At 44.0% G+C, this 15474-nt stretch overlaps 1 protein-coding gene across 1 annotated transcript in view; it reads left to right on the forward strand.

Moving 5' to 3' along the window:
• The window catches only part of LOC117754714 (fibronectin-like), a 31221-nt gene extending 16700 nt beyond the window's left edge, over positions 1-14521 (forward strand). Inside the window, exons 19-49 of the mRNA XM_034573844.1 lie at positions 3-281; positions 428-691; positions 1339-1433; positions 1783-1951; positions 2050-2136; positions 2280-2471; positions 3020-3292; positions 3881-3995; positions 4115-4191; positions 4286-4375; positions 4490-4756; positions 4857-4973; positions 5204-5368; positions 5486-5641; positions 5757-5870; positions 5997-6266; positions 6448-6659; positions 7445-7532; positions 7694-7879; positions 7989-8078; positions 8266-8457; positions 8577-8666; positions 9613-9721; positions 9888-10107; positions 10273-10443; positions 10552-10690; positions 10879-11046; positions 12140-12265; positions 12452-12558; positions 12742-12861; positions 13234-14521. Of these exons, the coding sequence (XP_034429735.1) occupies positions 3-281; positions 428-691; positions 1339-1433; positions 1783-1951; positions 2050-2136; positions 2280-2471; positions 3020-3292; positions 3881-3995; positions 4115-4191; positions 4286-4375; positions 4490-4756; positions 4857-4973; positions 5204-5368; positions 5486-5641; positions 5757-5870; positions 5997-6266; positions 6448-6659; positions 7445-7532; positions 7694-7879; positions 7989-8078; positions 8266-8457; positions 8577-8666; positions 9613-9721; positions 9888-10107; positions 10273-10443; positions 10552-10690; positions 10879-11046; positions 12140-12265; positions 12452-12558; positions 12742-12861; positions 13234-13302 (4817 nt within the window). The 3' untranslated portion in view covers positions 13303-14521. The remainder of the gene's footprint in view (positions 1-2; positions 282-427; positions 692-1338; positions 1434-1782; positions 1952-2049; positions 2137-2279; positions 2472-3019; positions 3293-3880; positions 3996-4114; positions 4192-4285; positions 4376-4489; positions 4757-4856; positions 4974-5203; positions 5369-5485; positions 5642-5756; positions 5871-5996; positions 6267-6447; positions 6660-7444; positions 7533-7693; positions 7880-7988; positions 8079-8265; positions 8458-8576; positions 8667-9612; positions 9722-9887; positions 10108-10272; positions 10444-10551; positions 10691-10878; positions 11047-12139; positions 12266-12451; positions 12559-12741; positions 12862-13233) is intronic.
• Positions 14522-15474: the final 953 nt, after the last annotated feature.

Here is a 15474-nt window from a genome sequence, read left to right on the forward strand (position 1 = left end):
AGAGGAAGTGATTTCTCCGACAGACCTGCAGTTCTTCGAGGTGACCGATAAAAAGATCGTGCTGACCTGGACCGGCCCGGGCACTGACGTCTCGGGTTACCGCGTCACCGCCGTCCCACTTGACGAGTCCGGCTCCCCTCAGAGGGAGATGACTCTGCCTGTCAGTCAAAACTCCTACATCGAAGTGACACACCTACAGCCGGGAACGCTGTACCGCTTCAACGTCTACACCATTCACAACGGAGAGGAAAGTTTGCCTCTGATTGGCGAGCAAACTACCAGTGAGTCCAACAGAGAATACACACACACCAATCCGTTAACTACAAACATGTGATGTGCCTTGGAAAATGGTTGTGTTTTGTGTAAAATGTTATTTTTATCAAACTCTTCCACATCTAACAGTGTTTATCAATGTTTCTCTTGTTAGAGCCTGATGCTCCCACAGAGATCCACTTCACCAACGTGACCGAGGACAGTGCCGTCATGCTGTGGTTCGCCCCCAGAGCCACAATCAGCGGCTACCGTCTCTTCCTCACCGCCGAGGGCTCCAATCCCAAGCAGCTGCGCCTGCCTGCTCGCCTCTCTCAGTACACCCTCCTCAACCTGGGGCCGGACACCGAGTACATCGTCACGCTGCACGGCGAGCAAGACACCACGCTGGGGGAAGGACAGATCGCTGTGTTTACCACGAGTGAGTATCTGATATAAAAATGAGTATTAAGTCACATGCCCAAAATGCGCTTTTATTATGGGTCCGATACCTATCGAAGGAAGTAAACAATTTCTGATGAAGATATTGGCAATGATTCCTCAGATGTCTCTTTCAAACCCTTATGACAAAGAAATGTAATAGAGCATAACTGTGACTGCCCACCTTCAGAACAGCTCTGGTTCTGGAAGTACATCTCAATTGACATTTCATAAAATCCTTACAGAAAAGAGTTTAAAGCCTGAGACCAGGCCGACCGGCTACGAGATCAGTCGTGACCATAAAACAATTAATTATTTTAAGAGGGAAGGAACTATTTTACTTCCAGTGACACATTGTTAATCTCTATTTAGGCTTGATATTGGACAGTTTAACCATAGTAGTTATTAAAGTTAACTACAAATATAAAGAAAACACACATAGAACTTGGAACAACTTAAAATGAACAATTTCTCTGTATTGTTTATTCTGCGAGATAAACGTTTTCATATCGGCCGATAGATCGATCGGATTCTAATAGAATCAGTTGCGTGAAAATAAAGGAGCAATCTTCTGAATGTGCATCTACTATGTAAATGTACTACACCGAAACTGAGCCTGACCCACTCGTGCTCTCTGTGTGTTTGCAGCTCCACCAATGGGCAACGCTCCTCAATTCAGCACTGATGTGACTGACACCTCCATCATAATATCCTGGAATCCAGTTCCCAAGATTGGATACAAGGTACGTTCTCTTCTTATACATAACATACACATTTGTAATGTACATTTACATATACATGTAGACTGTACTGTGTGATTGTCCTTATATACAGTATTCCCCTGTGTTTGCTGTTAGTAGCACATCGCTTACTTCTGTGTTGGGCCCCTTTGGAGTTTGCTGATATGGGAACTAGGCTCAGGCCTCGAGGATAAATGGGATTGGTCAAAATATGTCACACCAGAGATGAGAATGTTCCGCCGGCCTCCATGGTCTTGGGAAAACATTGACCTCCGACCCTTACCTCCTACCCGCCCCCTCCCCTTCCTGTGTCCCTCCGTCTCTCTGACTCTCGTGTTCATTTCTTTCTCAGCTGACAGTACGTCCCAGTCAGGGCGGAGAAGCCCCCAGAGATGTGACCTCTGACTCAGGGAGCATTTACGTTTCCGGCCTGACACCCGGCGTGGAGTACACCTACAGTGTCCAGCCTGTCATCAACGGCCACGAGCAGGGAACGCCAATCACACGCCGTGTTGTCACGCGTAAATATAACTTTTATTCCTCCCATGCCACATTTTCAATCTGCCTTTCCTTTTGTTTTTCTCCTCCCCTGACTCCTCTTCCTCCTCTTCCTCTCCAGCTCTGTCTCCTCCCACTGATCTCAACCTGGAGTCTAACCCCAACACTGGCGAGCTCACTGTGCTGTGGAGTGGAGCCAGTACACCAGGTACACACACACACACACACACACACACACACACACACACACACACACACGCTTGTACACAAACAAATGTGCATACCAAGACACTCAAATAAATTATACATAATCAAACTACAGCTAAATGTCGCTCATGTCTCCCCCTCAAGACATCACTGGCTACAGAGTGATGTGCACTCCGACCAATGGGCAGCAAGGAAACAGCGTGGAGGAGTTCGTGGAGGCGGGACAGAACTCGTGCACCTTGGAGAACCTCAGTCCTGGAGTGGAGTACAACGTCAGCGTTGTGACGGTGAAGGATGATATGGAGAGCACCCCCATATCGACCATCATTACACCAGGTGAGATGTGAATGAGAACAATGGCTGATCAATGACAATGGATTATGAATTACAAGGAAAAGATACTGAGTTTTATGAGTTCCTACGTGAACAGGTAAGACCAAGATGTTGTTTACAGAAGCAACTTCTTTCAACAGATAATAGATCTGTTAGCATTGCTGCTCTAACTCATCACCAACCAGCTAATGGAAAAAGGAAAACAGCTCTGCGACTGTTTTGCAACATTATTGCTTTATTTCCTTGGTATATATTTTAAGAGAAATTCAATGGAGAAGATTCATTGAATAACTAGTAGCTAAAATCTCACTAAATAGTAATATATACCAGGAAAAGCAGCTTTATAGACATTCACTCTTCCATAGTTGTGATATATTGAATATATAAACCTAATGGAAGAGAAGAGTTGTCCTCGCCTCTTTTAACCACTGCTTCCACGTGTTGCCTCTAACCCCTTTCCTTCCACTTTTGCCTCTGTGTTTGGTGTTCTGTCTTCTCTCTCTCTTTCTCTCCTCTCCCCCTCCTTCCACACCCTCTCTCCACTTACCCAGAAGTCCCGCAGCTGACAGACCTCAGCTTCCAGGACGTGAGCGACACCACCATCAGCCTGCGCTGGTCGCCGCTCAACACCACAGCCATCACCGGTTACAGGATCACGGTGGTGGCGGCCGGCGAGAGCGTGCCCATCTTTGAGGACATGGTGCAGGCGACCACGGGCCAATACACCGTCTATGGACTGGAGCCGGGCATCGACTACGACTTCAGTGTGATCACGGTGACGGAGAACGGCGAGAGCGAGCCCACCACGGTCACACAGCATACCTGTAAGATCCAAAACTCCCCAACTCTCATTGTCGTTAGTTATGATCAGCTGTACCCAACTGTGTGTTTGTTGTGTGATTTGTGTTGTCTGTGAGTGAGCCATAAATCACGCTGTGTTTGCAGAGGGTATATCATTTAATATGATTCTAATAAACCCCAATACATGGCTCTTAGGTCAAACGTTGAAAGTTGCTGATGTAATTAGCATCTGCATGCTGGGTTACAAGTTTAATAATCCTCAGTCTGTGTGTGTGTGTGTGTGTGTGTGTGTGTGTGTGTGTGTGTGTGTGACATCTGGTTTTAGTTGAGGGGGATTTATCCCACTGAGGCAATTTTGCCCCCTAATGCAAACACTGCTTGTTCTCTCACTTTTAAGATGTCGTAAATCTTCAGACACACATTTACACACAGACACACACACACACATTTACACACACACACACACACACACACACACACACACACACACACACACACACACACACACAAAGCAGACTCCCTTTTAAAGGATGATAATCTTTTTCTCTTCTAGTTATTTCATTTTTTTCTTTGATAACATTTTGAATCATTTTGCTCTCTCCTCTCTTCAGCTGTACCCGCCCCCACCGATCTGCAGTTCGGGGAGGTCGGGCCTGACAGTATTGAAGTCACATGGGTCACTCCCGTCGTCCCAAACTCTGCTGACATCAACAGCTTCCTCATCAGGTACGACAAGAAATGCCCTCAATATTATTTTAAATATCAGATTCAGATGTCCTCATGAACGGATGTTGATTTTTAGTCGGAAAAAGTTCATCCACATATAATTCTTCCTATTTATTCAGGTATCACCCCATTGACGATGAAGATGATATTACAGAGACCAGTGCTGGAGGCCGGGATAACAACGTGGTGCTGAGGAGTAAGTTATTCGACAAAACAAAGTATTGACCTCGATGTTCAAATACAAAAACAGACGACTACATTTGTGTTTATTTCCTGTCCACTCTGCACAGACTTGCTGCCTAACACAGAGTATCTGGTCAGCGTGGTGTGTGTTTATGAGCAGAGAGAGAGTTCGCCTGTTGTCGGCACCCAGAAAACAAGTGAGTTGTGCTCTTCAGATTTGGTAATGAGATAATATCGGTCCAGAACTCCCCTCTGGTATCTAAGAAACAGATGAGAACAATAATAATGAATATTTTCCCTTGCATCTCCAGCTCTGGATTCACCGGTGGGCCTGCGCTTCTCTGAGATCTTCACCAATTCCTTCACCGTCCACTGGCTCGCTCCCCAGAGCAAAATCACCGGTTACCGTATCCGCTACCAGATGGTCACCGGCGGGAGGTCGAAGGACGAGAGGCTGCCCCCCTCCAGGAACCACTTCACCCTGACAGGCCTCGCTTCAGACACTGAGTACCTGGTCAACATCTTCGCAGTCAGCGGGACCCAGGAGAGCCGGCCGCTCGATGGGAAACAGAAGACAAGTATGAAACCTCGATTTAATGCTTGACTTATGCCACTTATTCACCATTTTATCATCATTATGATGTTAACGTGTGTCTTTTTATGTCTCTCTCTCTCCAGTTTCTGATGCTCCCACAGACCTGGAAGTGCTAGACTCCAGCCCCACCAGTATCACTGTACGCTGGGACGCCCCTCCTGTCACTGTGCGGTACTACAGGATCACCCACGGAGAGACAGGTGAGCTATAACATGATACAATCCAATGTAATACGATCTGATTAAATATGATACGATACGATTTTAATATGATACGATACGAGATACTTTGTTTAGCCCTCACTCTCAAGTTCTTAATAGTTGCTGTAGTTCCTTTCCATTTCCAGTTAAGATTCCTGTTACCTGTTCATCAGTCTACACACTTTTAAAAGGCAGTTCTGTTTTCTTTACCATTGCTCATCTTTATCCAGGAGGTCACAGTAACCCCAAGGAGTTCACAGTACCTGGCTCTCAGTTCACCGCCAAAATCTCTGACCTTACGCCTGGTACCGACTACACCGTCACTGTCTATGCTGTGACTGGTAGAGGAGACAGCCCCGCATCCAGCACTCCGATCTATGTCACACACAAAACAGGTACACACAAACACATCATGGATGCAAAACAGCGTTTCACCCATTTCTAGCAATGAGGCAGTTTCCTTATGTTTCCGCTCTTCCTCCTCTCATCATCTCTCCTGTCTCCTCTACTAGGTGTCGACTCCCCCTCTGGAATGGAGGTGACAGGGTTGGATGACAACAGTGTCACTGTGAGGTGGAGCCCCGCCCAGGGCCCCATCAAGGGGTACAGGGTAACTGGGGTCCCCAGAAATGGACAGGGGCCATCTTTTACTGAGGTGGTGGCTCCAGGTATGTTCTCTCTCCCACAAATTACACTTAGATTTTCCCTGCAGGAAAAATGTAATCTATGTTGTTTTTTTAAATCCTTGTTTTCACATTCTTCTATTCTTCTTCTCTTTTCCAGATCAGACAGAGATGACTTTCTCAGGCCTGATGCCCACAGTGGAGTACGTTTTGAGTGTGTACGCTCTCGGACAAGATGGAGAGAGCTCTCCACTGGTGGTGAACGCTATAACAAGTGAGGGTTTACATTCTCTAGAGAGATATTAATGGAATATTGTTTTTCCGAGCTTTGACAAATGGGAAAACAACCTAACGTCTCCCCTACTCACCTCTGCCTTTGACCCACTCTCTTCACCTTTAGACGTCGATCGTCCCAAAGACCTGAGCTTCTCAGACATCGACTCCACCTCCCTGCGAATCACCTGGGACAGTCCAGAGGGAGTTGTTACTTCTTACCGCATCTTGTACTCAAGTCCGGAGGAGGGTGAGCGAGAGCTGCGTCCTGCCCCCCGAGGTGATGCAGAGTCCACTGTCATCTACGGTCTGCAACCTGGCACTGAATACACTGTGAAGGTCATCGCCCTGCATGAAGACACCGCCAGCACCCCAGTGGTTGGGACACAAGCTACAGGTACAACTAATAAGTTCTAAAAGTTAACTTAAAATAATGAAAACATTTTTTAAAAATAGATAAATAAGGATCGAGACAGATTAGAAACGGTCAAAAATAAAGTTGTATAAAAGTGTAAAATCTTTTATTCTTACTTGACTGTTTCCCTCTAACCATCTTTTACTTATCCGTCCTCCCCCAGCCATCTCACCCCCCACCGACCTCCAGTCCTCCCAGGTTGGCCCCACCTCTTTCACAATACGCTGGGCTGTGCCGGGTCAGGAGAACCGACTGAGCGGCCTCAAGGGCCTCACAGGCTACCGTGTGGTGGTGAACCCAAAGAACAAGAGCGGACCGACCAAAGAGATCAACCTGGCCCCAGACGCCACTCAGGCACACATCTCTGGGCTCATGGTGAGTGTGGGTCTGTGAAGGGGAGGGAAGGACCCTGGTTCCTTCTCATCTATTAAACAGAAGGGATCAGTGAGTGTCACTGTGGAGCTGAACTAAGGACATCTAGCCAATAGCCAAACAAAATATTCACTGGTTGATTATGTTTTGATACATTTCAGGTATTCACAAGTTGATTTTATGAAATCACATTTAACTTCATTACATACAGATTTTTCTTTGGTTTTGCAATAAATTGCATAGACTCCTAAAAAATCAATCCCCTTAATGTGCCTGATTTTATTAGATCAAGATCCAGGAATTAATTCTGCTAGAAATCATTGAAAATGCTGCAAAACACCCCATCTTACAATGTTAAAGAAAGTGGAAAAATCTAAATTAACTGGGTTCTTCCCTGGGTCATGTCCCCTCCCTGCACAATTTTGTTTTTGTGTAATCTTGTAAACTGACAAACAAGCAAACACAGATGAATACATAAACTCCTTGGGGGAGGTAAAAAATACAATCTTCACCTACTGTAAAGTTCCAGCCTCAGCTTTCATACAGTACCCTCTAATACACCTGAGACATGCAGTGACAAACACACACGTGGAGGCATGAAAACATCATCGCTCACAGGCATAAAAGTAATACATAGGCAGGCTGATACATGTGGATCCAAACGTGTAAACATGCAGAAACAGTGGTGATTGTGGCAGCAGCAGCAGCCGGGACACTGCAACTCAATTCTGTGGAGATTGTGCAACATGTCTTATGTCTTATTTTCTCTTTTCCTCCGTCTCCATTAGATTGCAACTACGTATGAGGTCAATGTTTACGCCCTGAAAAACTCTCTGACCAGCAGACCAGTCCAAGTGGAGGTCTCCACTTTGGAGAGTGAGTCTCTAACTCAAACATTTACGCATAGTTGTCATACAGGAAGACACTGAGATAGCATTGTTGATCCTTAAACTTTTTTCATTATTGTTATAAGAAAAAAACAATCTTTCTTTCCTCATTTTGTTCATTGCCTTCTCACTTTCCTCATCTTCCTGAAGACATCAGCCCACCTCGCCGCGTGCGCATCTCCGACGTTAACGACTCCTCCATCACTCTGAACTGGCGCTCCAAGACAGAAACCATCTCCGGCTTCCTGGTCGAGGCCACACCCACATCCTCCACGTCAGGCTACGTACCCATCCAAAGGACCATCGGCCCCGACTCGCGCTCGTTCTCTATTACAGGTACACGGGCCGTGAGAATGTAAACACACAAAGCATAAACCGGCAGGTGTCAGGCGTCGCTGTTACTACACACAGTCCCTCATTGATTTTTTCTGTGTCTCTATTTCAGGTCTGGAGCCTGGCACTAGTTACAAGATCAACATCTACACTCTGAAAGGGAATGGACGCAGCCCCCCTCTCACACTCACCGCCACCACAGGTACCCATCAAACCCTGCCCTGCAGTCTCAGTCAGTGTTTTGGAGGGTGGCAGATGTTATATAGCACTTAAGTATTTGGTGTGATTAGCGTTGAGTGTGGTATCTGCTGATTATCCAGAACGTCTGCCCAAACATGTTTTTGAAAGAGTTGTTAAAAGTATTTACTTCAATGTCTGTCTCCTTCCAGCCAAACCTTTGGTCATCCCGCCCACCAACATCCGCTTCACCTCCCTGAACCCGAGCAGCATCTCTTTCACCTGGGAGCCGTCCCGCAGCCTGGGGGTCACTGGGTACTACGTCACCTACGAGGAGGCCGGGGGTTTGCCTCGAGAAGTCATCCCCAGGCCCCACGCAGGCCAAAGCTACGCCATAGTCAGTGGTGAGTGCAGAGCTTGACACAGATCCACGGGACACACAGTACATGCAGATACATTGATTTTAAAATGTGATGAATAAGAAATAAACCCACTGATAACTGTAATTACTGTTTGGTCACAGGTCTGAAACCAGGAACAGAGTATGTCATTAAGATCGTTGCACTGCAGAACGCTTTGAGAAGCACGCCTCTAGTGGGCAAAGCCAGAACACGTAAGTACAACTGTTAGCATTAATGGTGGGTTCCTCGGTTTGAGTGTGAATTGCTCTTGTGTTAAGATATTAAAAGTCAAAATGTAGTTTCTTATTTTGTAGAAATGGATTAAAAACTGTACCTTTCAGCTTAAATCATGACATTCTGAAGTTGTTCAGTCCAACTGTGGCTGAGGAATAAAACAAAAGGAACAGCTATTCAGACTTTCCAACAAACTGTTGATAAAACCATGAAATCAAAGTTTAATCAGAAACAGAAATACTTCATTGTTCCCCAGAGGGAATTTGGTATTGTACTGACTAAAATAAATAGTTCCAGTTTTTAAAAAGCAAACAGAACTCTCTCAACCAGGCTGCAAAGTATTAACTGTTAAATTACAGCAAGTTAAGACAATGGAAAAAGCGAATGAGTCAGAAAATATACGGTGCACAGTCGGCACATGCACACTACCCATTATAATGCTGTATTTATATGATAAAATACATCATCACATTAAAATAGCAATGATTATTTCTGTTAACAAAAACTTTCTTAGTCTATATCACTTTCTACAGCTCTTGTAGTTCTAGAGTGATGCTATACTGCCCCCTGCTGTATTGTGCTTTTGTCCTCAGGCCCAAATGCTCTGCAGATAAACTGCTGTAAGTGTCAGATTCAGGTCATTATAGTGTTATCATAGCCAAGTTACAGCTTTCAGAGTGTGAGGAGCAATGCATGAAAATTATGTTAATACAAATTTTAATATCAGTCTGTTTCTATGGTCCGAATTCACCAACTGCATTTTTAATCCAACATTTCTGATGGAATCTGGTTTTCCCTCATGAGTGTTACATGAAACCAGATGGACATTCCTCCTCTAGTTGTAACACAGTGGAAATACAATAATTTCTGCTTTGCCTTGCTGACTGCTAACAGCTGGCATACATGTGTCTGTTGTCCAATCAGAGCCAGCCACAGATCATCAGCTATTGGTCCCTGAGCTGCCTCAGCTTCCTGTTCCTTACCGACCCAACACAGACATGCTGGATGTTCCTGAGACCTTCACTGACCAGATGTAAGAACCTGTACATTCATGCTGCAACCTGAAATTGTTTACTAGGCTTAGGAATGAAAAATCTATTATACCTCTGTAATTACAAAATGTTTTTTAATCATGCTTTACCCCCTTTTTTTTAATTCCTAATCATCTTTCTTCTTCTTTCTCCTTTTTCTGTGTCCAGTTTCAACTCCAACCACGTGCACTTGGCTGGCACCAGTGGTCAATACCAGCCAGGCCAGCAGGGCCAGCACATCTACACAGAGTTCCAGAACCTAGGCCCCAATAATGGACTTAATGTCCCCTACACGGGACCCAAAGAGGGCCAGAGACCCACTCTCAGAGAGCCCCTCATCTATATTCCTGTAGCAGGCCCTGACGGGAACAGAGTGCCAGTGGTCAAGGTGTGTGAGCCTGAAATGATCTGATGTAAATCTGATCTTATGTAAATCTGAGAAATATAACATTTTGCAGGGTAGCTAATATATTAGCTGTTGAATCTTTTATTAAACTGTCTTAGTGATGTTATGATCTCACGCTGTCCGTACGCTGTGTGTTCGATGTCGTAGGTGAGCGACGGTCCTCTGCCTGGTCTCGCATTCGGTTTCCCCGACAACGAGACAGATCGGCCCCAGGAAGCAAAGACAATCACAGCCATCTCCTGGCAGCCCATTCCTCAGACCTCAGAGTATGAGGTGTCCTGTAATCCCATTACTCACATGGAGGAGCAGGGCTTCCAGGTACACACACCCGCACACACACGCACACACACGCGCACACACACACGCTCATGTATTTACTGCTGGAAATGTAAAGACCCCTCGTTAACTTTGTCCTCCTCCACATAGATGCGTCTTCCTGGCACGTCTAACAGCGCCACAATGATTGGCCTGACCTCTGGAGCGTCCTACAATGTGGTGGTGGAGGCCATGAGGGGCGGGGCTAAAGAGAAGGTTCTGGAGGAAGTCGTGACCGTTGGCAATGCTGGTACAGTTGTCCACACAAGGAGAATTTCTCTTTCAGCACAATAAGCTTGACTTTCACACATAAAAAAAATCTTACCATGAATAGTATGAATTTTAATATATGTTTGTTTCAATGACGTGATAACTGTAGAATAAGGTAAACCACATCATCTAGTCCTTTTCTAAACGTGTTTTTCTTCCCTCCCTTAGTTCCAGGTGACGTTCCCATTACCGCCAACCGGGACGTGTGTTACGACACGTTCACACACACCTATCACGAGTTGGGCTCCGAGTGGGAGCGCATGTCTGACACCGGTTTCAAGCTGTGGTGCCGCTGTCTCGGCCTGAGCAGTGGTCATTTTAGGTGTGATTCATCCAGTGAGTGGCTTAATAACACCAACCCTGCATGCTTCGCAAAAACACCCAACTGCACGACATGGAATTAGAAGTGAAATAATTCTATGGGATTTACACAAAAGGAATTTATAAGAGGGAATTATAAAATGTCCAAAGACTTTCTTAACGAGCATTAAGTCATAAGATGGACTAATTAAATACTTTATTTATTAATGAGCAAATTGACACTATACATATTATAAATTCCTTAACTATTGTGGTGTTAAAGACATAGAATTTGTCAGTTCATGTTCTATGTGCAGCAACATGCAGTAATACGATCTCAGTGTGGGCAACCAGACGATTTTCTACATGAATACGTTGTGGAGAAAAAAAAATTCTGTGCAATGTATTACATGTTTCAACCCGTTAAACTGCTTCATGTTTACTGAAGCAGTTGTGTCGGTGGTTTGCTCACACTGGCCTAATTGCTATGTCTCTATAATATTATACATATGTGCGTATGTGTGACCCTGCCTTGAGGGGAAGCTAAGCTTAGCGAAATAGCTAACCTGAGTCTCAGTTTTTTTTGTATTGTCTTCATAGCTAACACGACAATACCAGAAACTGAGCTCATCATCATTCACCAGCGATGGTTTTAGGACATCACACTGTCTGTCCGTCTCTGTTTATCTCCAACTGCGAGAACGTGCGAATTCAAGTGGAAACCAGTGAAACTCAGACTGTGACTGTCCTTGAGTTTGTCTTTTATCTGCTGTCTGAAATGTATTTTGCACAGGGAAGATGAATTCCCTTTTTCTGAACCTGCTTGTGTTTTATAGACACTGTAATTTATACTGTGCTGTGTGGAAATCAGTGTTGTGAATCTGTCACTGCAGTGTGAAGGGGACAAGTTTGAACTTTGCTCTTTACCCAAACTGATGAACGTTTCTCACATGTTCACACCCCTTCCCTCATTTTATCCATTCTTTGCTCTATTCTTTATCTCCAATTTATTACCTATCTCCTCACTTCTACATCTCTTCCTCATGTATTTCTATCTTCGCTCCCTCGCTTCCTTCGCACTCTCTCCCCCCTCTTTCGTTCCCTCTCCCTGCTTCTTCTCCTCATCCAGAGTGGTGTCACGACAACGGCAACAACTATCGCATCGGAGAAAAGTGGGATCGCCAAGTGGAAAATGGTCACATGATGAGCTGCACCTGCATGGGAAATGGCAAGGGAGAATTCAAGTGTGAACCCCGTAAGTGAACACACGACAAGCTACGTATCCCTGCTGACATTAACTTCTCCCCGGTTCACACTGAACACACCCTCTGGTTTACATTAACTTACTCCACTCTTAATGTTACGCTTTATTTTTAACTCAAACTTCTAGATCTCCAGCAGGCGACAGCACAATTTCAATATGTATCTTTCCTTCCTGCAGATGAGTCGACATGTTACGACGATGGAAAAATGTACCATGTGGGAAACCAGTGGCAGAAAGAATATATGGGTGCCATCTGTACCTGTACCTGCTATGGAGGACAACAGGTGGGTAACACACTGTGCATGTGTGCAGTTTTTTTGAGCGCACAAACCTCCTCTATGCTGCTTTCGGGATAATGTGGAAAGTATTGGCAGAAACACTGGTTGTCTGCGTCTCTGTGCATTCAGTTGTGTAGCACGATGGAAACCATGTGCCCTGAGTGTTTGTGTGTGTGCATCTCTCTGTAGGGCTGGCGTTGTGAGAACTGCAGAAGACCAGGACCACAGACGGATATAGACGCTGACCTCCTGCAACCTGTCAGCTCAGATGCCTTTGACCGGTACAGAGAAAATGCTCTACGCAAACTGGTCAGTGGCTCACTTTGAATTTGACCTTTAATATGGTGACTTCATCTCTTCCTTTCGTTGCATTTTCATTCTGCAAAATATTGTAGATTGAGAAAAAAAGCTAATTTATATTGATATTTAGTCAGAGATCAGCACAATCATGTTTGTACATTTAGGCCTTAGGCGACGAGTCCATTAATCACAGTCGATTTTTATATTTCTGACCCTTAATGTGTTTGTTATTAACATTAATTGTATTATAATAAATTAAATAATTAAATTTCGTCACTCTCTTTTACAAAAAGTAAATGTTACTGTAAATCCAGTCAAAACTAATCCTCTCCTCGTCTCCTTTCCTTCTCTTCTGGCCCCTCCCTCTTTCCTGCCGTGCAGAACATCCAGTGTCCGATCGAATGCTTGAGGCCCGAGCTGCTCGCAGATGCTCTCAGCCCCACAGAGTAGAGACGGGCGGAGTGTGAGTGAATGAGGAAGACGCGAGACCCCTTTCAGGATGGAAGCCTCCTCCTGCTGTCATGTAAAGACCTCTCCATTAGACCTGTGCCTGAAAGCCCCCCCACCACCACCACCACTAAATTGTAGTGCCTTAACAAAGACTTTTCAACACCAACCACTGTGCCTGTCCAAAGACCTTTACAACTTTTCATGTTCTTCACCAAAAACATGGATTTCTTCATCACAAGTCTATCAGCGCACACAAGTCCTGCTGCTTTATCACCTCAGACCCAAACTCACCACACACACACACACACACACACACACACACACACACACACACACACACACACACTCCAGATGCAGTATTGTTGTGTATTTTTACCTTTGCATTGGTACTTTTTTGACTTCTTTTGATTTCAGAACATTCCATCACAATTCTCTTCCTTTTGGAACACACCAGTACAAACCTCCATCCCTGATGATACCTGTAGTGTCTTGATGTACTTCCCACAATTTATGAGTCTTTTTGTGACTAACGTGTACGCAGAAGACATTAAGGTAGTAATAAGCATACATATTTGTAAACTGCATTTTGTGGGTCCTTACACATTTCCAAAACCAGGAGAGAGTTGTTTTGCAAAACTTTACATTTCATATATTTGCCTTGTTGCCCGGAACTATTGTTAGAGCTCCTGTCTCAACTCGTTTGACCTCGACAGACATGAACGTTGATCAGATTCTCAATGAAATTCATCCGGCAGTTTGTATTCTTTATAGTGAAGAGGGTTACAGTTGTAAAAGTGTCCCGTCTCTCTTGATATGAGCAGATCAACTGGTCACCAATAACTCTCTCTGATTTACAAATTAAAACTTCAAACCTTCTTAAAAAGAGAAGCACTGTTACCTTTGAGTGTGTGTGTTTAAAAACATTGCCTTGTAGCACGTCTACAATCTATAGAGCCAAAGCTGACTGACCAAAAGTTAGACTCTTGCTTAAAAAATGAATGGGGAAGAAAAAAAAGAAATCACCATTATTTCCAAGTGAAATGCATTTTAATTACATAAATGTTTGTATTTTTTTATTTATCCCTTTTTATTCAGGCATTTTGTTCAATGCTATTTTGGGGTGTACACTTTATTTTTGATTTAACATGTTTTTATATTGTTGGTGCCAAACTCTGAACTACTGTGGATTGAATCTTTTTAATAAAAATCCAAGACAATTCTTGTTGGTTTTCAATCTCTCTGGGGGGGGGGGGGGGGGGGGGGGACAGCACTGGTAAAAACTTATCACATAAAGTCATTGATGGTCACCAATTTGATGGCCCCATTGGTTACGATCAATTTCATTATTAGTGGTAAAACATTACGCAAAGCAGCAGGTTGAGCTTTGGAATGATTCAATAATGCCAATCACAGAATAGAATAAAATAGAGTAGAATAGGAAGATTACTGTTAATGTACAAGGAAAGCAACAAAACTAGAGGTGCTACTGCTGGAAGTCTGCAAATCTATATAAAAAACAAGTTTAAAATCAGACAAAAGACAAGCTAATAAGTAGAGACTAATAAATATGTTAAAATAGAGGAGTACATGCCTATTTGTTGTTGTACAGATTGGAACTATAACAGTGGTGAGAAGATAATGAGTGAATTGTTATTTTCTATCTGTCAACAGAGGAGAATCTTAGTCTAATGTACATGCAAAACCAAAAGGCTTGAAATACAGTAGAGACATTTTAGCTTTATACCAAATGGGAGGGAAACAGATTGCAGTGTATCAGCATAAGTCAGGACAACATGCCCTTTATCCTCATGCGATACAGACTATCAAGGTTCACTTTGTCACAACACCACAGACAGGAGGGCAAACAGAGCACTCCTTGGTCAACAGTTTGTGAAACGCAACTGACGGCAGCCACATCTAATCTAATCTCCTAATGGACAGAGGTGTTTCAAAGACGTGATCTCAATCAGTGACGTGACGTAGTAGCTGAAGGATCGGAGAGGATAAACTGTACAAATCTGGAGGGTTTACTTTTATTCTGAAAAAAAGAGAATACCGGACATGACATCACTTATGCTTCTCTCCTTCAGAATAAATGGCGTAAAATAGTAAACGTATAAAGGACAACAGACCCAATGAAATTATGAAGTTGTTAAATCCAATAAATGATTT

This window comes from Hippoglossus hippoglossus, chromosome 21 (genome assembly GCF_009819705.1).
Source record: "Hippoglossus hippoglossus isolate fHipHip1 chromosome 21, fHipHip1.pri, whole genome shotgun sequence".
Taxonomy (NCBI): domain Eukaryota; kingdom Metazoa; phylum Chordata; class Actinopteri; order Pleuronectiformes; family Pleuronectidae; genus Hippoglossus; species Hippoglossus hippoglossus.